Below are 27,581 nucleotides of genomic sequence, written 5' to 3'. Positions count from 1 at the left end.
GCATTCAAGGCATTCATTTGAATAAATTGGAGAATTATTTTTTAAGTTATTAAAAAGTAGGGAAGAAATTAGAATTCTTTAGATTGGCTTTTCTGAGGGTAAGTAATGGATGGACTTTGATCTTTTGAAATATCTTCCAGTACATAAACTTCAAAAATTTGCAACTACAAGTAGTGTTTTATGTCACTATTTCTCTTGGCTCCTAGAATAATATGTAGCAGGCATTTAGTATGTTGTTAATCTTCAAATCTTATATTAGGTAAAGCCATATGAAATTGTCAGTAATTTTTTTTAATCTGTAAGAACAACAGTTTCAGAGTTCCCGTTGTTGCTCAGTGGAAATGAATGTGACAAGAGTCCATGAGAACTCGGTTGTGATCCCTGGCCTCGCTCAGTGGGTTAAGGATCCACCGTTGCCATGAGCTGTGGTGTAGGTTGCAGAGGTGGCTCGGATCTCTCGTTGCTGTGGCTGTGGTGTAGGCTGGCAGCTACAGCTCCAATTAGACCCCTAGTCTGGGAACCTCCATATGCTGCAGGTGTGGCCCTAAAAAGACAAAAGACAAAAAAAAAAAAAAAGAACAACAGTTTCATGTGATTTCTAATTCTTACATTTATTTGGTTTAGACATAGTATGATTGCTCTTTCTTTGGACGCTATGCTAAGGGATGATTTTTCAAGTAGGATAAAAAGGTTATTTTGTGTTTATGTTGGTGGTCACTTTTTATAACATTCTATTGTAAAAAATCAGAGTTCCAAACAGACCATTAGTAATTTACTTGATCAGTTAATGGGGATAGGGGCCTTAGTAGGAGTAGACTATTTATAATGATGATATTTAACATAAATTTATAAAGATTTCCTTGTTTGGGAGTTCTTTTGTGGTGCAGTGGGTTAAGGATCTGGCATTGTCACTGCAGCTGCTTTGGGTCACTGCTGTGGTGCTGGTTCCATCATTGGCCCAGGAACTTCCATATGCCACAGGTGCCACCCTCAAAAAAAAAAAAAAAGAAAGAAAGGAGTAAAGATATCCTTATTTTGAAATTTTTCAGAGTAACACTTCTTATTGGAGATTTCCTAAAGTGAAATCTTGGAACTGTTTTAATATACATGGTTTCTTATATTTCTATGGAAAATAAATGAGAATGTTAAAGCAGTGTTCATCCAAGAGAATTTGTGTATTTGATAAATTTGGGAAAAGCAATTTTGCTTTGGTTTATTGTAACCAACATTTTGTTTAATTATAATCCCTGTGCTTTATTATTATTGTTATTTTTGTATCTAAAGGATAGCAATGATCAGCTTGGATAACTTGTGTATACTTTTTTCCTAAGTAACATAGTTTTCTTTGTTTTTAGTGCCACCATGGCAACTGCACCATACAACTACTCTTACATCTTTAAATATATTATTATTGGTAAGTTTAACTTAACACTCTTGTTTGTCAAAGAAGGTTAAAATGCAAAATATTTATATGCTAATGCTTAATGTAGTACTTCAGAAGAAGTGAATGATTTTCTTACTGCAAAATTAAAATTCCTTTGCTAAGATTTTTGAATCAACGATGTACCTTTTGTGTTGTGACATGGGATACTTCTAGTACAAAGCTGGGTACCTTTGAAGTGATGTTGGTTTCCCTTGAGGCCTACCTGAAAGCTTGTTAATACTGGGAATGAGGTTAATTTCCTACAAGATGCATTTCAAAAATATCATGAAAGCTCTCAGAGCCCCCTGGATTCCAAAAATTGATAGAGAGCACTGGTCCAAAATAACTGTGTTCAAGATACATACATGGGGGTTCTTGTTGTGGCTCATTGGAACGAATCTGACTAGTATCCATGAGGACACAGGTTCGATCCCTGGCCTTGATCAGTGGGTTAAGGATCTGGTGTTGCCATGAGCTGTGGTGTAGGTTGCAGACACGGCTCGGATCCCAAGTTCCTGTGGCTCTGGTGTAGGCCGGTGGCTGCAGCTCTAATTTGACCCCTAGCCTGGGAACCTCTATATACCTCGGGTGCAGCCCTAAATAGACTAAATAAATAAAAATCAAAGAAAGAATAAATTTTTAAAAAAAGATACATAACATAATGGTGGTTTTTTTCTTAAGTTTCAGGAAGATTTAGCTCAAATTAAGACAATGCTGTTTATCCAAGTATAGTTGGAAGAGCTCAGTTGCAAGTATACGTATTTTAAATTAACAATTTAATTAATATTTTAATTCTTTACATTGAAACAGTTTGGTTTAATGTTGAGCTTATGTGGCTGTATCGTAATGCTTCCCTTCACCAAAGGTTAAATTGCTCTTAGTACAGAGATGATATCTGTTCTGTTATGGTTTTTCATGTAACGCCCATTCTTTTATGGAAATTACAAGAAATATATGATGGGATCTAGTGACTCAAGCTTCCAAAACTTTATTATTTGTGCTTGTTATATGTTTCCCTGTTGGTCATTCCTAGGAGTCTTTGGCTTTTATGCATTGGTTAGGGGAAAAAATAATACAAAATGTTGAAGTAGCCTAAAGTAAAAAAAATACTATTACAATAGCTTCTCTGTTAAGCTCTTCCCAGCTGGTGTCTATTTATTAACATAGTTCATTAACTAAAGGTTCAGAATAGTCAATTTATATATCACAGTGAAAACTGACCTTTATAAACTCATTATAAATTGTGGAAATAAAACTTCCAAGTGTCCCAGAAATTTGTGATGTGATATGTTTAAAGGGGTATAGTAGTCTTGGCATGTAGGAGTATAAAATTGAGAAATATAATTACTACTTGAAACTTTTTTTTTTTTTAAACAGGGGACATGGGAGTAGGAAAATCTTGCTTGCTTCATCAATTTACAGAAAAAAAGTGTAAGTTCAATATGTAAGATAAAACATTAGTAAATTTTTTATTCTCACTTTCCTACCATTTAAAAAGTGTCATTTGCAGTGTATTCTGTATGTAACCTTTCCCAACATATGCACTTTTGTCTTAAGGGAGTGATTTTTTTTTTTTAATAGGTGCAGATAAAATGAAATATACCTGTATGTATAGAGTGTTGATTTTTATTCTAATTTTTAAAATATTTTTTAAATTAAAAAATATTTTAATTTTTAAAATTAAAAAAAATATTTATTTTTGCTTTTTAGGGCTACACCTACGGCATATGGAAGTTCCCAGGCTAGAGGTCGAATTGGAGCTGCAGCTGCTGGCCTGTGCCTCAGGCACAGCAGTGCAGGATCTGAGCCACGTCTGTGACCTACACCACAGCTCAAGGCAATGCTGGATCCTTAACCCACTGAACGAGGCCAGGGATGGAACCTGTGTCCTCATGGATGCTAGTTGGGTTCATTACCACTGAGCCACAACAGTAACTCCAGAGTGTTGATTTTTATTTTTATTTTATTATTTTCTTTTGTCTTTTTAGGGCTGCACCCACAGCATATGGAGGTTCCCAGGCTAGGGGTCTAATGGGAGTTGTAGCCCCTGGCCTACACCACAACCACAGAAACACAGGATCTGAGCCACATCTGCGACCTTTACCACAATGGCAATGTTGGATCCTTAACCCACTGGGTGAGGCCAGGGATCAACCCATGACCTCATGAATGCTAGTTGGTTCATTAACTGCTGAGCCACAATGGGAACTCTTGCAGTGTTAATTTTTATTTGCCATATATAATTTGACCTGTTTAGATTTTTTTTTTTTTTTTTTTTTTTTTTGCTATTTCTTGGGCCGCTCCCGCGGCATATGGAGGTTCCCAGGCTAGGGGTCAAATCGGAGCTGTAGCCACTGGCCTACGCCAGAGCCACAGCAACGCAGGATCCGAGCCGTGTCTGCAACCTACACCACAGCTCACGGCAACGCCGGATCGTTAACCCACTGAGCAAGGGCAGATCCCGAACCCGCAACCTCATGGTTCCTAGTCGGATTCATTAACCACTGCGCCATGACGGGAACTCCTGACCTGTTTAGATTTTTTTTGATGATAATACTATAATATCAAATTTAAGTAATCTTTTCATTCTTTGACTTTCTGTTATAGAAATTATATTAGGGGAAATTTGCTCATATATCTTTTGCTAATAAGTAAATAATAAGAGATTAGATATTTAAAATGGAATTCTTTCTAAATTCAGGACTGGTTGATTAAGATTCAAAGTACTACTCTATCTTGGGTGGTAAAAGAAGAGACCACTTTATTTTATGTAACTGATAGGCTAAATATAATTGAAATTGTTTTTATATAATTGAAATTTTTTCTATGGCACTTTTTGGCTTAATGTAACATTTTATGAATTATCTGTCAGTCTGTGTACTTGTACAAGAGAATAATAGCTGGTTTAGGTTTTCAGTGGCCTAATTATAAGGAAAAGACTAATGAACTTGTCCTATTGGATTAGACATATGTAACTTGCCAATTTTATATAATTATAAATACATACTAAATGTGGTAACTTTTTTTGAGGCATTGATAGCATTTTCAGGATAAATATTTGACCAGAAATTCCTATAACCCTAAAACCATTGATTAATTTGTTAATATTTAATGATTGTCAGAAGGTTAAATATCTAATGTTGGTGTTAGGAAGAGTTTATTAGGAGTTCCCATCATAGCGCAGTGGAAACGAATCTTGACTAGGAACCATGAGGTTCTGGGTTCGCTCCCTGGCCTTGTTCAGTGGGTTAAGGATCTGGCACTGCCATAAGCTGTGGTTTATGTCGCAGACTCAGCTTAGATCCCCTGTTGCTGTGGCCGTGGTGTAGGCCAGTGACTACAGCTCCGATTAGACCCCTAGCCTGGGAACCTCCATTTGTCACAGTCCTAAAAAGACAAAAGGACCCCCCCCCAAAAAAAGAGTTTATTAAAATTTACAATAAATTTTTTTTTTTTTTAATCCACACCCATGGCCTGTTGAAGTTCCCGGGCCAAGAATTGAATCCAAGCCACAGCTGCAACCTACAGCTGTAGCAATGCTGGATCTTAAACCTGCCTGGCTGGGGATTGAACCTGCACTTCAGCAGTGACCTGAGCTGCCACAGACAATGCTGGATTCTTAACCCACTGTGCCACAGTGAGAACTCGTAAAATTTTTATTTTTAATTTTCAGATTCTTTTAGTTTAGATAATAACAACCTGTGGGCCAAATTCAGTCACTCCCTGCTTATAAATAAAGTTTTGTTGCAGTGCACCCATGCCCATTTTACATATTATTTGTGGCTGCTCTTGTGTTTGAGCAGATTTGAGTCCTTGTGACAGAGCCCTTTTGGCCTACAAAACTTAAAATATTTATTATTTGGTTTTTTAACAGAAGTTCGCTGACTCCTGTTCTAGTCCAGTCACATCTACGATGTCTTACTTTGGGTTTTTGCTAACTTTTTTTTTTTTTTTTTTTTTCTTTTTAGGGCCACACCTGTGGCTTATGGAAGTTCTCAGGGTAGAGGTTGAATCAGAGCTGCAGTCACCGGCCTTTGCCACAGCCGCAGCAACGTGGTATCTGAGCCACATCTGCTACCTATACCACACTTCACAGCAATGCCGGATCCTTAACCCACTGAATGAAGCCAGGGATAGAACTTTCATCCTCATGGATACTAGTTTGGTTCATTACTGGTGAGCCACAAGGGGAACTCCTGCTTATTTTGTTTTTATAAGTGCAAGCTTTAGTCATATTATAGCCTACAAGCATTAATTAATAAATCATTTGATTACCTAGTGGATTATTTTCCCGCTGGCCTTAATTTGAAGCTTTCTGGAAGTTGGAATATTATATTTCTTTTCCTCCTTAACAGTTATGGCTGACTGTCCTCACACAATTGGTGTTGAATTTGGTACAAGAATAATTGAAGTTAGTGGCCAAAAAATCAAACTGCAAATTTGGGATACAGCAGGACAGGAGAGGTTTAGAGCTGTCACACGAAGCTACTACAGAGGAGCTGCAGGAGCACTTATGGTGTATGATATTACTAGGTAAGAGATTAATAATTTTCAACCTTCATAACAGAAAAGAAATCTACTTTAGGCAGTGTGATTTCTTTTTTTATTGATTTAGGCATTCTTTAATTTGTAATTGCGTGAGTATTAATGAGCTTATTTGGGTTTTATGGTTTCTTCTCTAAATTGCTCTGAGGCATGATATAACTTGTCGATTTTCTTTTCTGAAAGTCTGTGTGACTGAAGAAAAACTTAGGAGATACTGGTGGAGCAAATGGAATAATACCATGCTAAGAAGTAATATCAGTTGAATTTGAGGTGAAATAATACGTTACACCACAGTATTATTTTTCCCCTTCAGTAGAAAGTGAGCAAATCTTGAGGATTAGTCTGTTCGTCTATAGTGTTAAATTTTACACCTTTTAAGGCCAAGCAAAGAATTAAGTATGTTTGTTAATCCAACATGGTAGCTTATAAAAAGTTCTCATACTTGCATCTGACGTATATAATTGTACCTTTACTTAAGTTCTTTTTTTCTAAAATGGGTTGAAGTAGCTCATGATACTTCAGCAAGATTAAATTTCTTTCAATTCTACTGTTGTGAAAACTCACCACTTGATACAAAGTAACAAACCTAGATGGAAAATTGTGCCACTTCATCAAGCTCTATGTCTACTGTAAGCTAGAAATAAAGTAGATTACCCTTCATGTTAATACAGAGTGCCAGCCAAAGCATTGTGACTCTTGTCTCACTTTTTGGGGGGTAGGAATGGGTGAGTGGGACCAAGTGAGGCTTAGATTTTCAATTATGTCTCCTTTGGGGAAAGCTTTAAAATGTTTCCTCTTGAGCAGTCACAATGCACATTCATGTGTTAGAACTTTGAAAAGGAAAATAACTCTTCAGGTTTGTTTAATTTGGTGTTTCCTAAGGTTATCTTATTAAGGAATACCTTTGGGAAAGGATGCCTTGAATAAAGATAGTGAATGATTCTAACTATAGTGCTTGAAGTTTTACTAAATTTTAGAATTGGATGGTCTCAGGCCAAAATAAAGTGAAATAGCTTTAATTCTCTTCCTTGAGCTAGGCAATTAGTATTAACATGATCAGTAAATAGTTTTGTGGGAAAACTAATACCTAGCCATTTAACAGGATATCTGTTTAGGAAGGATGCGTTTCTGAAGACTTGACATAATTGAAAACTCCATGCATTGTTAACAAAATTTACATATGGTGATGTGTGCTTAAAGTGTATCTGTTTATAGTGTTCTGCTTTTTGTGTTTTTTTTCTTTAATTTCAGCTTTGTTGAGATATAATTGACATAGAACAGTGTGTAAGTTTAAGAATATTTGATATGTGTATATAAAAAGTTTTGCTGTTAAACATATCTTTTTAAGCATGGTAAACTACTTTTTGTAAACTACTTTTGTGTCCATTGAAGTTAGGAAAAGTGCTCTGCTGGAGGAGTTCCTGGTGGCCTAGTGCTTAAGGATCCAGTGTTGTTACTGCTGTAGCTCAGGTCACTGCGGTGGCATGGGTTTGATCCCTAGCCTGGGAACTTGTGCATGCCACAGGAGTGGCCAAAAAGAAATAAAATACTTTGCTGGAAACAACCCAAATGCCCATCACCTGACAAAAGGATAAACAAATGTGGTTTATCTATATAATGAATATAATTCAACCATTAGAAGGAAGGAAACACTAATGCATAATATAAGGTAGATGAACCTAGGAAACATTTTACTAGTTGAAAGAAGCCAGAGTCACATGTCTTATGATTCCATTTATATGAAATACCCAGAGTAAATCAGTTCATAAAGATAGAAACTGGATTTCCAGGGGATGGGGAGTAAGTGCCAATGGGTACAGTTTCTTTTGGGGGGGTGATGAAATGTTCTAGAGTTAGAGTGGTGATCATTCCACAACTTTGCGAGTATATTGAAAACCACTACATTGGATACTTTAACAGAGGGAGCTTTATGTTATGTTTGTTACATCCCTCAAAAACTGTTACTGAGAAAAAAAGTATCAGGCTTTAAGATAGGTACTTTTTCTTGATGAAGTGATTCTTCATGGTGACTTTGATGTAGCAGCCATGGCACAGATTTTTTTTTTTCCCCCATTTTTTCCTAGTATTAATCATTGACATTTTATAAACTTAAGAAGTCTCTGCTTTAGTAATGCTTTTTATTCTTGGTATTTACTCTGATTGTTACAGGGTACTTTACTCATTGATAACATAGCTTATGGCAGTTTGCTTGGCTATATCAATTGTTTGTTGTATCTAACATCTACACCAAAGTTAGGGATATTTTAGCGCCTTTTTTTTTTTTTTTTAAGCACTAGAAACACCAGTTAATGAATATTTAATCCTGTATTTAGAGATTTGAAATTATGTTGCTGAATTTTAAATTAATAACAAAAGTTATCAGAAGCATTAGTGGAGATGGTACATGTAAATAATATAGTTTACTTGATTTTGATACTGCTTACAAAGGATATGTTGTTTTTCTGTTTATCAAAGTGGTAGTGGTTTGTAATTCACTCTTGCTATCAGCTTTGACATTTTAGATTTCATCAAAATCAGTGCCAGTGTTTTTGGAGTTGTGTTATGTAAGGTTTTGTGCACAAAGCAAGATAGATCTATTGTGTAAAAGCAAGTTATGTTAGTACTACAAGTACTGAGGAGTGATAGGCTTGTGCCTTTTAAAAATTATATTTCACCATTGTTTACTTAGAAAATTTTAAAACATTGGGAAACATTTTATGTGACTTTTTTTGCCACTAAGGTGGTAATTTGTTCTTGTATAGCACAGTAAAAAGAGTCTGAGTAAGGAATTCTTTTCACTTCTCACTGGGAGTTCTTTTCAGTTTGGAATATCAGATTTTATATGAGCAGTGGCAGCTGGAGATCATGGAATATATTCACAAGGCTGAACTTGAAAAACTTTGAAGACACAATATGTGTAAAAGGTTGTACACCTGGCTCTGAAATCATTTAAATCTTTATGGGCTTCTGTTTCCTCACCCGTTAAATGAGTAAGGTAGATTAATGTTTTGTGAGTCTGTATAAATCCGAAATACTCTTTATCTTTCGAAAAAAAATTATTTTGGGCTTTGTGGTAAGTCTAATTAATGTTAGTATACTCTGTATATTATTGTAGATTGTTTGGTTGTTTGCTATCTTTGGTCCTACTTGGCTAGTGCAAATGAGCCCGTGTTTTTTAAACTCTTGCTAGAGGAAGTGCAGAAATGAGGCAGTTATGAATTCCCAAAATGATTAATCTGCTGGAAAATAAGAGTACAGAGAGAGAATAAAGTTAATCTCTGATATACCTGGGGATGTGAATTTCCGACCAAATGTATTAATTATTGTTTTAAAGGTAATTTTTATGCTGTTGTAGTTACCTTACTCTTTAAGGTGGATTTTATATCAGCCCACAGTAGTGTCTGAGTTTGTTTCTAATTTGAGATATTTAGAGATAGACGCAAAAATGCTTTCCATTGAGTGTGTCATTAGTTAGACGTATTGGTACTGCTTTGTCTCCCATTTTGTGATTGAAAATCTGGATAATGTCAAAATAATTTTTTTTTTACTTCAGATTGAAAGTTCTGAGTTTAGAATTGTTTTCCATTAATTTCCTCTGTTTTTTCTTGCTTGCATATTGGTTTGTTTATGGATTTGCTTTTATTTTCTTCCTTCCTTCCTACCTTCCTTCCTCCCTCATCTGTGGCATATGGAAGTTCCTGGGCTGGGGGGTTGAATAGAAGCTGCAGCTGCAGATCTGCACCACAGCCATGGCAACACCAGATCTGAGCCACATCTTGCAGCAATGCCAGATCTTTTTTTTTTTTTTTTTCTTTTCCTTTTTTTTCTTTTTAGAGCTGTGCCTGTGGCATGTGCAAGTTCCCAGACTAGGGGTCTAGTCGGAGCTGCAGCTGCTGGCCTACACCCCAGCCACAGCAATGCAGGATCCTAGCTGCATCTGCAGTCTACACCACAGCTCACAGCAGTGCCAAATCCTTAACCCACGGAGCAAGGCCAGGGATCGAACCCACATCCTCCTGGGTACTAGTCGGGTTCTTAACCTGCTGAGCCACAACAGGAACTCTTGGATGTGCTTTTAAATGTAAACAATTTACTCCTGACATATAAGGAATTAGCAAAGTTGTTGAATCTTAAGTTATTTAAAAATAATCAGTTTGGCTAGATTTTTGAAAAGTATGTGTTTGCATTTCACAGTTGTTTTAGAGCAACAATCTAGTCAAATCAAAAATACTTCTTTAGGATCTGTTGATTAAAGTGTAAATTTAAAGTATTGATGTTTCTTTTTTTCTATTGAAATGCAACTGTATGTGGCAGTCACAAATGTAAACTTTAATTTTTGCAGAAGAAGTACATATAACCACTTAAGCAGCTGGTTGACAGATGCAAGGAATCTCACCAATCCAAATACGGTAAGTTAAAGTGGGCTCTTTTTGTATTTGGGACTAAGAATGAGAGAATCTTCTTATTCTTAAATTAATTGAAGAAAACATAAAATGTTTTTTTTCCAGTACTAATTAGCCCGAGTTTTGCATCTTAGACTTGGTTTCTATTCATGTTTATGGTTTAAAAAAAAAATAAAAGTTGTGAATGGGGTGGTGATCCTATGTCAAATGGAGACTATGATATCACTAGTTCTGTAAAATGTTGCCTTTGGAGGAAACTGGGCAAAATGTACTAGGGATCTCTGAATTATTTTTTTGAGTGTCAGAATTATTATTTTTCTATTTAAGATTTTCATTTTTTTCTATTATAGTTGATTTATAGTGTTCTGTCAATTTCTGCTGTACAGCAAAGTGACCCAGTCATACATAAATATATGTGTGTGTACATTCTTTTTTTTTTTTGTCTTTTTACTATTTCTTCGGCCGCTCCTGCGGCATTTGGAGGTTCCCAGGCTAGGGGTTGAATCGGAGCTGTAGGCACCAGCCTACGCCAGAGCCACAGCAACGCGGGATCCGAGCCATGTCTGCAACCTACACCACAGCTCACGGCAACGCCAGACCGTTAACCCACTGAGCAAGGGCAGGGATCGAACCCGCAACCTCATGGTTCCTAGTCGGATTCGTTAACCACTGTGCCACAACAGGAGCTCCTGTGTGTACATTCTTTTTCTCACATATCCTCAATCATGTTCCAACACAAGTGACTAGATACAGTTCCCTGTGTGAGTTATTTCCTACAGCTACATGTGAGTCTCAATAATTTTTTTTTTTTTTTTTTTTTTGGTCTTTTTAGGGCTGCACCTGCAGCATATGGAGGTTCCCAGGCTAGGGGTCAAATCAGAGCTGTAGCTGTTGGCTTACGCCACAGCCATAGCAACATGGGATCCAAGCTTCGTCTGTGACCTACACCACAGTTCATGGCAACACCAGATCCTTAACCCACTGAGTGAGGCCAGGGATGGGACCTGTGTCCTTATGGATACTAGTCAGATTTGTTTCCACTGATCCATGATGGGAACTCCCCTCAATAAAATTTCAATTAAAAATAAAAAGAGTTCCCTGGTGTGTTAAGGATCTGGCATTGTCACCGCTGTAGCTCAAGTCACTGCTGTGGTGCAGATTCCATCCCTGGCCCAGGAACTTCCGCATGTTGTGGGTGTGGCCCAAGATAAAAAAATAAGAGCCCTAAATGCTTTAAAAAATTAACCAGACTGAGAAGATATTTACTAAGATTTTAAAGGCTAGCCTCCATGGTAGACTCTGCAGTATACAGAAATAAATATGAGTTGGCCTGTAAAAGGATATAGTCTATCAGGGAGATTACCTGTGAGTATACAATTATGTACTGAAAAGCAGAGTGAAATATGTGTTACAAAGAGTGATTGGTGTAGTGTGTGGTGGAGGGGCCCAGTGTGATCAGTGCCATCTGCAGAAACCAGCTTTATAGAAGAGGTGGTGTTTGAGCTGGGACCTGAGGTGTTCAAGGTTTCAGTAGATTCTTTTGAGGTTGTTTTGAGGAACTAGTGAGGAAAGGCACCGAGCTGTGATTGATTCTGAGCTTTTCAAGAGTGAGGCCTCTGTCTCATTTAGCTTTGTACCCAGTACCTGGTAGTTTCCTGGTTTAATAAATATGTAATTCGGGAGTTGCGTTGTGGCTCAGCAGGTTTCGAAACGGACTAGTATCCATGAGGGTGCAGATTCTATCCCGTGCCTCACTCAGTGGGTTAAGGATCTGACATTGCCATGAGCTGTGGTGTTGGTTGCAGATGCTGCTTGGATCCTCCATTGCTGTGCCATAGGCTGCAGCTGCAGCTCTGATTAGATTTCTAGCCTGGAAACTTCCATATGCCACAGGTTTGGCCCTAAAAAGCAAAGAACAAATATGTAGTAAGTGTTAAGATTAGCCTTTATCAGGGAACAGCAATTTGGTTACACTGAAAGGAGGTCCTGTCATGGCTCAATGGAAACAAATCTGATTAGCATTCATGAGGACGCAGGTTCGATCCCTGGCCTGGCTCAGTGGCATAAGGATGTGGTGTTGCTGTGAGCCGTGGTATAGGTTGCAGTTCGACTTGGATCTGGTGTTGCTGTGGCGGCTACAGCTCCGATTCAACCCCTAGCCTGGGGCCCTCTATATGCTGTGGGTGTGGCCCTAAAAAAATAAAAGCAAAAACAAAAAATTACATTGAGAATCAGTTAACATGGTTTGCCTATTATGCCAGGGGCTGTGTCTGGATCTTTCATACCCATTGTCACATTAAACCCACTGTAATTATATTACGAATCTATAGATAAATGTTGATAGCAGCCTATTTGCGATAGCCAAAATCTGGAAACAACCCAGGTGACCATTGATAAATGGTAAAGCAATCCTAGTATATCCATACTATGGAATACTCCTCAAAGGAGTATTACAAAGGAATGAACTGTAGGTACATGGCAGTAACTTAGATCTCAGGGGCATTGTGCTGAATGAAAAAAACTCAACCTCAAGAGATTACATACTGTATGATTCCATTGATATAAAACATTCTCAAAAAGACAAAATTATAGAGATGGAGAACAGATTTGTGGTTGCCGGGAGTTAGTGATGGGTTAAAAGGTGTGAGTTAACTAAAGAGGGCAGCATAAAGTGTTTCCTTTGTAGGGATAGAATAGCTTTGTATTGTGATTGATGGCACACATCTATACCTGCAATAGAATTGCATAGAACTGTACACAGTCCAGAGCATATAAAACTGATGAAATCTGAGTAAGGGCTGTAGATTGTACCAATGTCAGTTTCTTGGTTTTGAGCGTGTACAATAAGTATGTAGGATGCTACTACTGGGGAAGCTTGAAGGGGTTAGAGGACCTTTCTGCTCTTCTCTAGGCTTTTGTGATTCTGTAGTTATTTTGAAATAAAATATTGAAAACAAGAAGACAACTTATTATAGAGGGTCCCTAGAGGAATGTAATAAAAAATTAGCCATGTCCTTCCTGCCTCATTTAGGCCCCTTAAAAATCTTACAGATCTTCAGAAGAAAGAAAATCTCTAAGATCCAGCTCAAATGTTACATTTTTTGTAACGTTGCCTTTGATTTCTGAGAAGTTACATCTTCTCATTTTGTTGATGGTATATTTCATACCTCTGTGTTGTTAGCTGGATCTGAAAACCACAAGCCACTTTATGTCTCCCCTTTCATGACGTTGGGAAGCATGAATTGGGAGAGCAAGCAGTGTTTCCATTAAGCAGACAGTTCTTGTTTTGTTTTGCATTTGCCTGCCCCATGGCACATGGAACTCCCGGGCCAGGGATCAGATCTGAGCCACAGCTGCGAACTAAGCTACTGCTGTGGCAACTCTGGATCCTTGACCCACTGTGCTGGACCAGGAACTGAAGCTGTGTTCCAGTGCTCCCAAGACGCTGCCCATCCTGTTGGCCACAGCAGGAGCTCCAAAGCAAACATTTTTTGTTTTGAGTACCTGTCTTATAATGGCCCTTTACTACTGAGCCATTGTGACTTCACCACCTTTAACTTTTAAAAAACTTGATTTCCTTTTTAAAGTTTCATTACCTAATTCTTTAAAGACTAGTGGACTGTATGTGAAAACTTCTTTCCCTCCTCAATGGGTACTTGTCCATACTGATTGAAGATGGCTCACTTTTGTTGTACTACGGAACTGTCCTTGCTCAAGGTTTACATTCTGGTCAGAATGGTTCATTGGACACCAGTTTTTGAAAGTAAAAAGCTAGGGACTGTAATTTCACATGAAACGAAGTTAATGGTGGAAAGCCCTTTTAGTTGAAACCATGCATTTCTAAAGTATCTTTATCTGGATTACCACATCTGTTCAGGGGAGAAAGGGGGTCGGGTGGGTTTGCCAGTTGGTGTCAAAAAATATATAGGCAGAATTAATTTATCCCCTGGCCTGTGCCAGTAAAGGCCAAAGCACTGCTACCCAAAGTTGTACACTTTTTTCTTAGAACTTTTCAGAGCTGTCTTTAACTTTGGCCTAACTTCACATGTATAAATGATTCCAAAGTGGATGTGTGTGTAATATTTTGCCTTGAATTTGAAATCACCAAATATGTGTCTTCCAACCCCCACTGCCCCCCATCGTGGATACAGTCATTTGTTACCAGTTGCAACAAACTTAGCCCAGCCTTAGGGATAGTGTAAGGGGAGGACAGTATTTGAAGGTTACAGTTTAGGTTTTCTACCCGAGTTTTTTTTTTTTTTTTTTTTTTTTTTACCATTGACAGGTCCTTCTTTTGAACATTAATTGCCTTACTTACAGGCTGAAGAAAGTGAACTAGTAGTTTTAAAACTTTCTAAGGGTCTCAGAAACTTGTGAAAATCTGATGAAAGTCACAAACCTTCTCTTTCAGAGAATGTCCTCATTTACAGCATTTTGTGCTTAATTTCTTATAGATGCTCTGGAACTTGTCCATGGACCCTTCATAGTCTACTCAGATAAATCATAATCTTTGGCCCAGATCAGATGTATCTCAGGCACACAAAAACAAAACAGGGCTGTTTTTAAATGGCTTCAGAGCGGAGCATGGTTTTTATGTGTTTGTAGGGTTGTTAAAAAAAAAGGTTTAAGAAGTATATGCGAAGAGACCACAAACCTGAAATACATTTTGCTCTTTACAGAAAGTTTGTCGACTTCTGGTCTAAGTAATTGCCGAGATCCCTCTTCATACTAATACCTTCATGAATGCCTTCTGTAGTCCTGTCTGATGGTTAATTGCTAGTTCCTTTTTAGGCCCACATGTTTTTTCCTTCAAGATTTTTTGGATTTCAGAATTTTCATGTTTGATTTAAATGGTTGCGTTTGTTTTAAGATGTGTTTCTTTTGATCACAAACTAGGTAATAATTCTCATAGGAAATAAAGCAGATTTGGAGGCACAAAGAGATGTTACATATGAAGAAGCCAAACAGTTTGCTGAAGAAAATGGTGGGTTTCTTTTAAGACTTTTAATAATGGCTTTTTTAGGTCACACTTGGGAAAATTTCTAAGGATAAGTGGGATTTTGTCAATGCAGATTGACAATTTTTTAAAAATTCAAACTCAAATCTTAGGAATGAGCAAATAACAAAATATGTTTCTATTTGAGATTCATGTAGGGGGCAGTACAATTATTTAATGACAAATATAAAGAATCCCTCCATCTCAAACTTATATAGTCTTTCATAAAATACTGTGGTAGGAGTACTGAAAACTGATGGGAAACTGATTCAGATATTACTCAGGATGTTACTGTCCTTGTGAGTTAATTTGAAATGTCTTTCATAGTCTGAATTTTGTTTTTAGGCTTATTGTTCCTTGAAGCAAGTGCAAAAACGTAAGTATGGCTAAAGTTAGATCATTTTTAATTATATTCAGATTTCTCAAAGTAGGACCATATGTATATAGTGTATATACATATAATATATAAATATGTAATGCTTTATGGCAGGAAAAACAGCAAACATCCCTTTGCTTCCTGTTTCACATTTAAAAATAATAATTTCACGTTACTTTCCCTAAAATAATATACCTTGACTATGCTCATTGGTAATCCAGGTTAATAAATGAAATTAACATTTCAAAAGTGTTTTGACTTTCATAGCCGAGGTTGAATTTGGTATCCCGGACTCAAGGTTTTTCAACCTGTTCATTTAATACTTTTGATCACAGTGAAAAGCACAACTTAATGTCTAAGAATAATTAGAAGCATACTTTCTAGTTGTTTTATGTCCATTATTGAGCCCCAAGATTCTATCATAGTTCTCTATTAAGCCCCAAATTCCCTGCAGTGGTGAGAAGCTAGCCCCCTTTTATTAAGCCTAATCTATACCTGTTAGTCCTAAGAGAACTGAACTGGAGTGTGAACATGGCTAAGCATGCTAAGAACGGTACAGTTGGTGCTTGGCTAATCAGACCCTACAAATCCTAAAATACTTTTCTGCATACATTTGGAGATAATATCATTTCTCTTTAGAACAGCTTCTTTTATTCAAGAAATGGCCTATCTTAATTCTTGTTACACATTAATACATAGCATTTTAATGATTTAGAACACACAGAATTTGTAGAAACAGCTGTTAGTATTGTGCTTATATGCTTTCCATGGAAAATATTTTCCCATGTTATTCTCTTAGCTCAGTCTTGTGGTAATCCCTTATTAGATGACAGTGGCTAAGTTGAAGACACCATGGTAGTTGACTAAAGGTTAGCAGAGGTCATTGTATAAAGTCTCATCTTTCATTGAAAGCTATGTTCCACCAGTAACGGTGTCGATTGCCTCTTAGGGGAGAGAACGTAGAAGATGCTTTCCTTGAGGCTGCCAAGAAAATCTATCAGAACATTCAGGATGGAAGCTTGGATCTGAATGCTGCCGAGTCTGGTGTACAACACAAACCTTCAGCCCCACAAGGAGGCCGGCTAACCAGTGAACCCCAACCCCAGAGAGAAGGCTGTGGTTGCTAGTGACCTCTTTGCCGTGGCTCTCATTTGACCTTTCACCTCTGTCTGTTGGAAGCAGTACTTTTTACTGCCTCATTGTCTTCTGTACATCTTACTGGGTTTAATTAAAAAGAAAAAAACAACTCTGTTGTAAAAAACAGTTTAACACGATACTAAACTGCTAAACAACTAGATGTAATCAGGTTATCAAAGGCAAGTAGAGTAATAAATCTCTCCTGCATGGTAAATCTAGACTTTTTTTCCCCCTTGATTGTCCTCGTGATAGGTATGTCACCAATACATGATTTAAACTGAGCACTGATGCCGGACTTGATTTTTACCCCTTCCTCTTTTTGGCAAGGCTTTGTCTCATTGTACGGTTTAATTTGATGATGTCTTAAGCCTTTCTTCCCATCTTTAGCTGTTCAAGTATGTCTGTTGTAACCCGTAAGTTTATTGCTGTGAAATGACTTCTGATGATAGAGAAGGGGTTCTTGTAACACCTTTTGTTTTTGTTTTTGTTGGATAAATTCCCTGTTGTGTGGGTGGCATTTTTCTTGAGGAGGTTTGCTTCTGTCTTAGCCTTGCACGGGGAAAATATCCATTTATCTTTTCTCTTGTGTTTAATTAATAGCTTTATCTTTTTTTTTTTTACACCATTTTATCTTTTCCTCTTTAGCAGAAAGTAAATATGTATAAAATTTGAAGGAACCGAACTAACAATACATTCTGTGTATATTATTTTAATGAAGAAAATAAATTGATTACTGGCATTGGAACAGTATAAAATACCAGTTTGTACAGTATGACCTGTATGTGACCATGTTTCTCCCTTTCATTTCATATAAGGAAATAGACACAACTGCAGTTCACACAATATACTGGCTCCACCCTTTGGTGCTGGCAGTGTTTGGGGACATTATGCTGGAAAGAGCTCCTGGCGTGAGAGGATTAACACTAGCAGATTCTGTTCCATCTTTGCACTGTGGCTTACCTGCTGATTTTCTTAACTGTTCTTGTGCAATCAACAATGTGCTAACCTGCTTTTCTCTTTTTGTAAACGTTTTGCATTACAGGCTGCATTTCTTGCCTTACTGTATAGAAAAAGAAAAAAGGCTGGGTTTATTATTGCACATTTTAAGCTTTTATACCTTTATCTTCCTTGGAATGGTGAGATTCTGAACCAGACAGCCAGAACCGCAGGTCTGCTGTTAAGGGATTTTAAATTGTGCATTTTTTAATACTACAGTGAAATAACTTAAGAGATCCCTTGTGTTCTTAGTATGAGGGGCTATTTTTTGTCATGTTGGCATAAATTGTTTTGTAAAAGGGAAAGTGTTTCTAACGGTGTTTCAATGTTTGTGCTGATATAAAGTAAGTTATTACTTTACACTTCGGTGGTTTGGCCACTGACAGAATACTGTATTGAGCAAGGGAAACAATCTTATTTCTTTAGACAACAAACCTATCTTTTATCACGTTCTGTACTTCTGTTGATTTTTAATTGAGTTTAGGGTTCAGGTTCGGAACTGAGAAGTTATTTGAAGTAGGATAGGTAAACTTCTGTGTATGATATAAAAAATGTACTCCCAGCTCAACTGCTGTGTTCAAAAATACACATTTTAAATCCCTATTTACAGACACTAAAGTAAAAAAATACAGCTTTCTGGGTTGTAAACATGTGGTAGTACCAGAGTATTGTATAGTCAATGTTAATAAAAGCCAAAACTGGAATGTGCAGAAAATAGGATTTGGTTAATTTGTGGACTCATCTTTATGTCTGTCTTTGTTTAACTTTTTGAAAAACAACATACCTGGAGTCAGGTGGTATATTCTGTTAAAGACTTAGACAGTGATCCATTTTGCTTACACTGTTGCATCACAAGGGACTCGCCCAGGGACCATGACCTGCTGGTGTGTGTATATATTTACAAAAACAAAACAAACAAACCACCCATTGGGATATAAGGTAGCAATCACAAACTAAAGACTGCGGCTTGTTTAGGTGCAATACCCTGATTCCCAAAGTTAGTTACAGTGGGTCTTATTGTTTTTGTGACAGGATTTATTCAGACTGCTGTACTCTTCATTTGATGTAACAAAATGCTATTAATCTAAATATTTGTAAATAAAGTACCTGTATCTAGATTAAATTAAAATTGTTTGCGTTATTTTCTGAACTATAATAGGCTTTCATATTTTCTTCAGGCAAACAGTTATTTGGCGTTAAGTTGCCAGTTTTTATTGCAGAATTTTCCTTATTTGTATAAAAAGACAAGTCTACATACATAGCATATAAATCCACATTGCTCAGTAAATGAGCTGCATTTTATCCCTGCGTTCATATCACATTTGCAATGTTTTTCAATCTTTTTCAGTGTGAGATCAGCACATTTGGTGCGTGATAGTGTTCTCCCTTGACTGTACTTGGGGCCAAATTCTGTTTGCACATGTAATTCCCTATGATAAATTTGGGTGCTCAAAAACAGAAGCAGACTGTCATATTGTAACGTGTGCCAGACACTGAGCAAGTACACTTTGGAGAGAATGTGAAATTCTTTCAATTTTTAATCCCTGGAGAGCTTACTACTTTGTGTGATCACCTGCTTTTCTGGGTTACTCCTTGCCCTTGCATCTGTGAGGCCCTCCTGATTAGTAACTGGTGCTCAGTACTCTATGCGTTAGACATTCCAGTATGATGTTCAAGTATTTTTCATGGACAATAAAGTGTTTGATGCAGTAACTTTGATTTTTATTTTTTATCTTTTTGGGGGGTCGGTGGTATTTACACGTTAGTTTAGTTAGAGGTAGTAAAGCTTCTTTGCAAAGATGGCTTTTGGAACCAGGCATTTGGCTTCACACATCGCCTCGACTCCAGGATTCCAGAGGACTGGTTTCAGGAACTCTCTTGCCCACACATTGATCTTAAACGGAAGATGAAGTGATTTCTGTTCATGTGGGACTATAGAGAGGGTTCATGTGACAGTTTAGGAAGAAAACATTTTACCCTCATTCGGCACATGGGCAGAACAGGAAACTGATGGTGAAGAATTTCAATTGTGAACAGGTCAGCCTTTTAAGCAATTTCCTAATACTTGTGAAAATGAAACAATATAAGTACAAAAGACACTACCAAATCAGTATTTTGGAAGTAGATGCTTTCTAGAACTTAACTGTGTGATAAATTTAATGCCACTTTCATTGTCTTTAATCATATTTATCCCGTTATTTTAATGGTCCATTTTGCTCTAGCAAAATGACTTTAGGAATATAAACCTCACTAGACGGTAAGAGATCATTCACCGTGCTGTTAATGGTTCAAAAGCTTGTCTAGGGACCTAGAAAGAACGAGAGTCCCCAGGAATATTTTAAAACCTGTTATATGTAGTTTGATATTTCACCTGTCCATACCACATTCTGTTGTGTTAGTAGTTGCTACTTTTGTTCTTAAAGAAATGTATTTATAGACCCTTGGATTGAGTCATTAATTTATGGCAGTTACAAATTTGAAAGTCAGATTCTCCAAAGTACAAAGTTGTTATTTTCCACCAAAGAACATTTTTGGTTGAGGAAAAGCACCTAAAGTATATATGACAGTTTTATGATACTATTTGCAAATGATAAAATATATTCACTGATACGTCAACCTGCAGGCAAAGGGAAAGCCACTTGAAAGATTGACATTTTCTTAAAATTGTAACAAATTTTTGGCTTTACTATAGATACGTGAAGTGTACAGTCAGGTATCAGACCCAAATTTGTTTTATTTTTTTATTTTCATATGAAAATAAGATTTTAAACAAAATCCAAAAATAACTTTAGGCACTATAAATGAAGAAGGGCTTAAGTGCATTTCATCCCCTAACTATAGATTTTTACCAGTTTATAGATTCAAATCAGCATTGGTTTTATAACAACACATTTCAAAGATAAAAAACCTCAGTCATCTAGAACCCTGGTTTAAATAGTATACAATTATTCCCATATGTACAAGTGACCTACAAAACCCCTAACAGTAATCGTACAGTTGGAATAAACTACAGTGGAATTTCAGCATCTTGAGTTCACTGGATCTTGGTAAAAACCGAGTGGCATTCTAAGTATGAAGTTGGTGAGGTAGTGGAGAAGGTATTTCCTCCTTTATGCAAAATAATCTTCCTCATTTGACTGAGCCATTCTTTTCCTACAATAAGACGAAGATAGAAATGATAAATTCTTAGAAGAGTAAAACAGGTTTTAACTATATTAACTAAGTGATAGTATCATGGCAGGTAAGATATATATTTTATTTTATTTTTTTTTAATTATTATTATTTTTTTTTGCTATTTCTTTGGGCCACTCCCAAGGCATATGGAGGTTCCCAGGCTAGGGGTCTAATCGGAGCTGTAGCCACTGGCCTACGCCAGAGCCACAGCAACGCAGGATCCGAGCTGCGTCTGCAACCTACACCACAGCTCACGGCAACGCCGGACCGTTAACCCACTGAGCAAGGGCAGGGACCGAACCCGCAACCTCATGGTTCCTAGTCGGATTTGTTAACCACTGTGCCACGACGGGAACTCCAAGATATATATTTGAATACCTCTTTGGATGACTCACTGAACAAAATTATCCAAAAGTTAAAAGGTTACTTTTCTTAAGACTGTATGATAAGCTAGAATTCAAGATCTTGCTATTTATTCCAAGTACTAGTTAAAAGAACTCTGTAACTGTACCTGTGAGCAGGAAGCTGCGCATGGCATCAGTGGCGGTAACTGTCTAGTGTTTGTGATGGACCTTGCAGAACTTGTTGGAAGGAGCTCTGAAAAGAATAAAGATTAGACATTATCAGAAACCAGTTCCCTAACTCCAACCTTGCTCAGCCTTTTATCCCACATAGACCTAGATTATGACCCCAGAGTCCAAAATAATTCTAACAAACTCACCCCCACTTGTTGGCCTCTAACACCTCCTCTATTGCTCTCTTGGCTTTACGGTTGTTGTTTTTGTTGTTGTTGTTGTTGTTGTTGTTGTTTTAGCTTTTCTCCTAGGGCCACACCCAATGGCATATGGAAGTTCCCAGGCTAGAGATAAATTGGGGATGTAGCTATTGGCCCACCCCACAGCCACAGCAGCAATGCAGGATCCAAACCACGTCTACGACCTACACCACAGCTCACAGCCATGCAGGATCCTTAACCCACTGAGCAAGCCCAGGGATCAAACCCACATCCTCATGGGTACTAGTTGGGTCCATTACTACTGCACCACAACAGGAACTCCCCTAAATCTCTTGGATTTAGAGCATCTGAACTCTTGTCTGCCACCATGAGCTGATAACTGAACTTGCTCCTCAAACTGCTGGGCACTCATCCTTCACTACTCTGGGTTGTCTTACCTCCGAAGTCATCTACTTTGCTCTGTGCCTCTGACACTTCCTTAAGGCCTGCCCTGAGGCCCATGATGGTCTTGGCCTATATCTGACTTGGGTCCTCCATCGAAGGTTTTAAAGTAGTCATATTCAGGCTTTGGCTCTGCTGCTAATGAGCTAGCTGTGGGCCTATTAAAGATGCAACTGGCTTTGAATATTCTTGAGGCTCAACTGTATGATATACTGCTCTGTGGTAAAGAGAGATTAGCCTCTAAGTCCCAGTTTTGTCTTTTGCTGTGACCTTGACATCACTTTTCATTTTATACAATTTCCTTACCTATATAGAGGATAAATCCTAAACCTCCCAGGATGTAAAAGCTAAATGAGGTAAACGTGCACACAGTAGGCACACAAAAATGGTAGCTATTATCTATCTGACAGTAATACTGAGTTACTATTTACCAATTCCATGAGTATATTTCATGTTCCTTCAAAACAATTATGAACCTTACCTAAGTCTCACACAGTAAACTTTTGTGAAATTCTGCTGATGTTGTTTTAATAGACTCTGGGTTAAGAATTCAAACTCTGCATTCAAACTTTGCTGAGAAGTAAGTGTCACAGTCAGTCGTCTTTCCTCAAAGTACAGGGAAATGAACAGACTAAAGTGGGACTCGAGCTGGCCTCACAGGCCTAAACTCTTTACACTGACCTCGCAGAGGATAAAGGAATCCAGAGTGGGAGGCATTTACAGTAGAATTAACCGTGTTTCTGACAAGTCACCCAGTCTCTAGTTGCAGTCTATTTCCTAAATCATCAGCTTATCATTCTTATCATCCACTGACCAACTGATTTCAGCTTCCCTAGGGACCATGAAAAAAGTCTTTCCTAAGACAAGTTTTCCAGAGACTGAAGGTGGCATTCACGTCCTTCTGAGCCTCCTCTAGATTATGGACCCCAAGCTTTCAGGGGCTTTCCATGTATAGTCAGACCCCTTGTGAAGAGCTTCCTCCTACCTGGCTTGGTCCAAGATGGGAGTCCTCTGCAAGGGAAGACTCCAGCTGCGACAGACTGGGTGACGACGTGGACTCTACAGACGTGCTGGTGACCAGTTCCCCTAAGGCATCGACCTGCCGCCTCAGGCTGTGTAAAGTGCCCTCTGTCTGCCGCTTCCCTTTGCTCAGCACTTCCGCCTGCTTGGACATACAGTGTCGAAGCTGGGCCTGAAGGTGTTATGGTAAAATTCAGGGTTTTATACACAGAAGGGAGGTACCAGAACTAATACTCAGTAGCTTCTTCACGTTTAACATTTGATAGGCACATCTGACTGACATAAAATAGAAATGGATGCTGAAAATGCTCTTGTCCTTAAAAAAAAAGAGAAAAAAAGTGGGCAGTGCCAGACGGCCATTGTGTTGTCATTAGCTGGGCCTTTTCCTCAGCCTGTTCTTTGTGCTATCACACGGCGCAGGATTTGTGTCCCTGGCCTCCCCATTAAATCACTACCTCTTCTCTCTCTCTTTTCTGCCCAGACTTTGGAGATGGGTTCATACTCGATGTCTCCACTGTCTCTCACAATGTATGTAATCCTCAACCCCACTCGACTTTCTGGCTTTCCCGCTGTATCTCTGAAATGACTCTCTTGCTCAAGTCGACAGCAAGCACCGCCCAACACAACTTCCTGTGATAATGGGAATATTCTCTGTCTGCGCTGTCCACCGTAGCAGCCACTAGTCACGTGTGGCCGCTGAGCACTTGAAATACAGCAACTGAACAACTGATTTTTTTTTTTTTTTTTTTTAGCCACACCTGCAGCATGTGGAAGTTCCTGGGGTCGGGATCAAACTTGTGCTACAGCAGTGGACCAACCAAGGCACAGCAGGGACAATACTGGATCTTTAACCCACGGTGCCACCAAAGAACTCCAAGAACTGATTTTTTCACCTAATCTAATTATAATGAATTGCCACACGTGGTTGGAGGCTCCCGGATATCAGGAGCCTCCACTCACTCAGTACTGTGTGGGGCTCCCTTGCCGTACGTGGCTGTTCTCCAAAGATGCAGTGTCCTCTCTTGCTCTAAGTCACTCTCATTTTCCAACTCCAACCTACACTCTTAACCCCCCAATTTTTAGGTCAACACTGACCACTAAGCTCTAGACACCTATTTTCATCTGTCTGCTGACAGGCATCCTTGCCTAGATGTCTCGCAAGGCCTTCACTCAACATGTTCTGAGCCAAACTGCTTATCTGACACCCAAGCCTACTCTTCCGGTGTTCCCCGAGCTTCCCCAGCCGCAGACCTGGGAGCTGCCTGTTGTTTATCACGGTATCTCTATTTCCTGACCTAACACACAGGTCCTGTCAGTTTTAGTTGAGGCAAAGAAGCACGACATGGGGGACAGAGCACTGGGCTCCACACCCGAACTCGCGGTTTGGAACACGGGGCCAGCCTCGGGTTGGGTCAGAGCTTCGAACGTGTACTCTACAAAACCGCTGAGCGGGCTGCAGAGGGGCAGTTCCCCCCACTCTCCTTGACATGCCTACTATCTTAGACTATGTACCCATATCTGTATCTACGGATTTGTGGATATATTTTTTAGGACAACCTTGAGTCGATCTTCACGGTGACGCAGTTTCTCTCGGAGCGCTTCTCCCCGCCAGTGTTCGTCCTTTTTCAGGCAGACAGAGAAACATCAGAGAGTCACCAAGCACCACTATCAGTAACCAACCAGCCTTTCCCTCCGCCTACCCTGCCCCATCCTCAAGGCTAAGTTTCACTTATCTGGGGGGTTGGGGGGCCACCAAATGATCCTTTTATGAAGACCAGAGAATAGGATAAACGCTTACCATTATGTGAACATGAGAAAAATTCAGTTTTTCTTCAAAAGGTGATGGCCTCTCACTTATGGTGAATGGGAAGTTCTCTTTCAAGCTTTCCAACCCTCCTTCCAGATTTTCGTTCCTTTCCAAAATAGCTTCCAGATCGGCTGGTAGTTCTGGAAGGAACTGGTTAAGATTCTTCAGGCTGGTTCTGATTTCATCTTTCACTTCGGATTTAAGTGTCCTCATTGCTTCACTGATTTCTATTTGTCTTCTTTCCAAATCTTTCTGGCTTGCCATCTAAAGCGTGAGAGTCAAGTACCACTGGGTAAAGTCTGGGACTTATTTGGAATTGAACTGTTTAATTGTTAATGTTTTAATTGAATGTTTTAAATACATGTGTCATGTATTTAAAGACTTACAAATGTTAATTACTGTGAGCAGAACCATAAAAATGCCATTTTTCATCTACTCAGAGTATCTATACGCTGCCAAGTAAATGATTTTACTGGCATTTTGACTAAAGCAACTTACATTTAGAAAAGCATGGACAACTGTGTTCCTTGAATGCGCATTACTCTATAGAAATCAGTCTCTTTGGAGCTAGACAGCGGGATTCTAATCTCATTTCCTGTAAACATTCCCAATATGACTTAGGGCAAGTTAGCTAACTTCTGAACCTCTGTTACCTCATTTATACATGAAGATAATGCCTTGCATCCCCAAATGAGAGACTAGGTGAGAAGTTATATGAAGCACCTAAGTGGTACCCAAACGAGAAAAGGGCCATTTACTGAAACAAGCTGTGCATGATTAGACTACAATGTTAATGCTGGAAGGGGTCGTAGAAGAGATCTGGTCAAATGCTTTCATTTTCCGGGTGACAGTCTGGTGGGCAGGCTGGAAGCTTCCTCAGATGGTGCAGATCGTGTTTAGTACCTGAGTCTACCCTCTGCGACTCTCTCCACGGGAGCTTAGCGAGGATACTCCAGTCATACCCACTGCTAACTGCCTCTAAATAAGTTATTTTTTTCTTAAGCCAGAGGGTGTGTGTGTGGAAAGGCTAGGGTCAGGGTAGTTATAGGCACAGATGTCACTGAATGGCCACATGAGGTCATCCAAAGGACAAGGTGTAGCAGGGTCAACTGAGTGGCCACAGCAGCCTGGCTAGAGTTTGAGGTGGCCCAGCCACTGATGCTGGCTAAGGGACACCTGGGACGTCTAGGGTTAGACTCTCCCTCTAGTGTGAACAGCTCTCACGCCCTCAGCCTGGCTGGACTGCAGGCTATCAAAGGTTTCCCCTGGGGTCATTTTATCCTTCCCTGGGAGTCTGGCTCTTACAGATTTTTTTTTTTTCTTTTTCTTTTCTATCTTTTTAGGGCTGCACCTGTGGCATATGGAAGTTCCCAGGCTAGGGGTCGAACTGGAGCTGCAGATGCTGGCCTACACCACAGCCATAGGAACATGGGACCTACACTGCACCCTGCAGCAACACTGGATCTTAACCCACTGAGCAAGGCCAGGGATCAAACCTGCATCCTCGTAGATACTAGGCGGATTCTTAACTCACTAAGCCACAATGGGAACTCCTTTCATAGACTTTTTTTTCTGGCATAAAAGCTAACATTTCAACACAGTTCTCTGGGACATGATTAGATTTTATGTTGAACAACTGCCATTTTTCTTTCAAAAACTAACATAAAAAGCTTGTTGAACTTAAGGGAATTTTAAAAGTGCATTTTTATGGAGGTATATTTCTAAATCTCAAAACTAGAGAAACAGATTTGATTAATTAGCATTTTGCAATTTTCACAAAGAAATACTCCTTGAAAAAGAGCTAAGAAGTTAGCTCTGCCTGAGCCCTTGGGGCTGTGGGCGCACCTGTCTCTTGAGCTCTGTGTACTCCTGCTGCATCTGGCCGAGCTCCTTCATCAGGCGCCTGGCCCGCTCATGGTTGTCCTGGGCCACCTGCTCGATGGTTGCCATTTCCTTCTGCATGCAGCTGTTCTCCTGCTTTTGCTCCTGGCACAAGAAGGGGACAATGACTCTGGGGTTCAGCATGTGGAGGTGTGCACTGCCGGCTCACACCTTCCCTAGCTCTGTGACTTCATTTCCCATCAGGGGAATAATCTACATGCCTTCTTTAGCAGCTGTGGTAGAGCTGGGCACAGACACACAGCCAGTCTGTTAGCCCAAAGTCTGAATCCTAGAGCTGCCATGTTACCAGTGACAACAGGTTACCTCCCTTGTCTGTGAACGTGAACAATACCCACCATCATAGGGTTCCTAGGAGGGTTAACATCTAGACATCTACATACTCTCTTACGATCCATGCTGCCCGTCACTGACTCTAGGTGTCACCACCCCCTGGGAAACACCCTCGGTGGGAAAGTACCCGCCACACAACACAGCACGACGTTACTTCCTCCAGAGCCGTTAGAAAAATCCATTCCTCTGACAGCCCCTATCGCTGCCCATCAGCCTCCTCTCACCATAAACTGTTTTGAACTCATCAGAGTATCATCTCCCAAAACTTATTTCAGGGATTAAAGCATGGTAGAT

At 39.1% G+C, this 27,581-nt stretch overlaps 2 protein-coding genes across 10 annotated transcripts in view; one reads left to right on the top strand and one right to left on the bottom strand.

Annotated features, from left to right (window-relative positions):
• RAB14 (RAB14, member RAS oncogene family) overlaps positions 1-18,999 on the top strand; it is a 28,374-nt gene extending 9,375 nt beyond the window's left edge. Inside the window, exons 2-8 of one of the 2 annotated variants that reach the window (XM_005660403.4) lie at positions 1,356-1,414; positions 2,801-2,854; positions 5,779-5,956; positions 10,311-10,377; positions 15,268-15,355; positions 15,713-15,743; positions 16,693-18,999. In XM_005660403.4, the coding sequence (XP_005660460.1) occupies positions 1,363-1,414; positions 2,801-2,854; positions 5,779-5,956; positions 10,311-10,377; positions 15,268-15,355; positions 15,713-15,743; positions 16,693-16,870 (648 nt within the window). In that variant the 5' untranslated portion in view covers positions 1,356-1,362 and the 3' untranslated portion in view covers positions 16,871-18,999. 2 annotated transcript variants of the gene reach the window in all.
• Positions 19,000-20,603: 1,604 nt separating this feature from the next.
• The window catches only part of CNTRL (centriolin), a 93,908-nt gene continuing 86,930 nt past the window's right edge, over positions 20,604-27,581 (bottom strand). For 5 of the 8 annotated variants that reach the window (XM_084994445.1, XM_084994455.1, XM_021068190.2 and 2 more), the window contains 6 exons: positions 26,901-27,041; positions 25,047-25,319; positions 24,806-24,868; positions 23,214-23,420; positions 21,563-21,648; positions 20,604-21,029 (listed from right to left, as the gene is read on the bottom strand). In XM_084994445.1, coding sequence (XP_084850571.1) covers positions 21,589-21,648; positions 23,214-23,420; positions 24,806-24,868; positions 25,047-25,319; positions 26,901-27,041 — 744 coding nt within the window. In that variant the 3' untranslated portion in view covers positions 20,604-21,029; positions 21,563-21,588. The remainder of the gene's footprint in view (positions 21,030-21,562; positions 21,649-23,213; positions 23,421-24,805; positions 24,869-25,046; positions 25,320-26,900; positions 27,042-27,581) is intronic. The other 3 variants (XM_084994423.1, XM_084994434.1, XM_084994456.1) reach the window with 1 other exon arrangement.

This window comes from Sus scrofa, chromosome 1 (genome assembly GCF_054392235.1).
Source record: "Sus scrofa isolate SSC_HxYL_T2T_F1_AM1 chromosome 1, Sscrofa_HxYL_maternal_Yorkshire_Landrace_v2.0, whole genome shotgun sequence".
NCBI lineage: Eukaryota > Metazoa > Chordata > Mammalia > Artiodactyla > Suidae > Sus > Sus scrofa.
The sequence above is the reverse complement of the archived record's forward strand: the minus strand, read 5'-3'. Positions and strand labels throughout refer to the sequence as shown.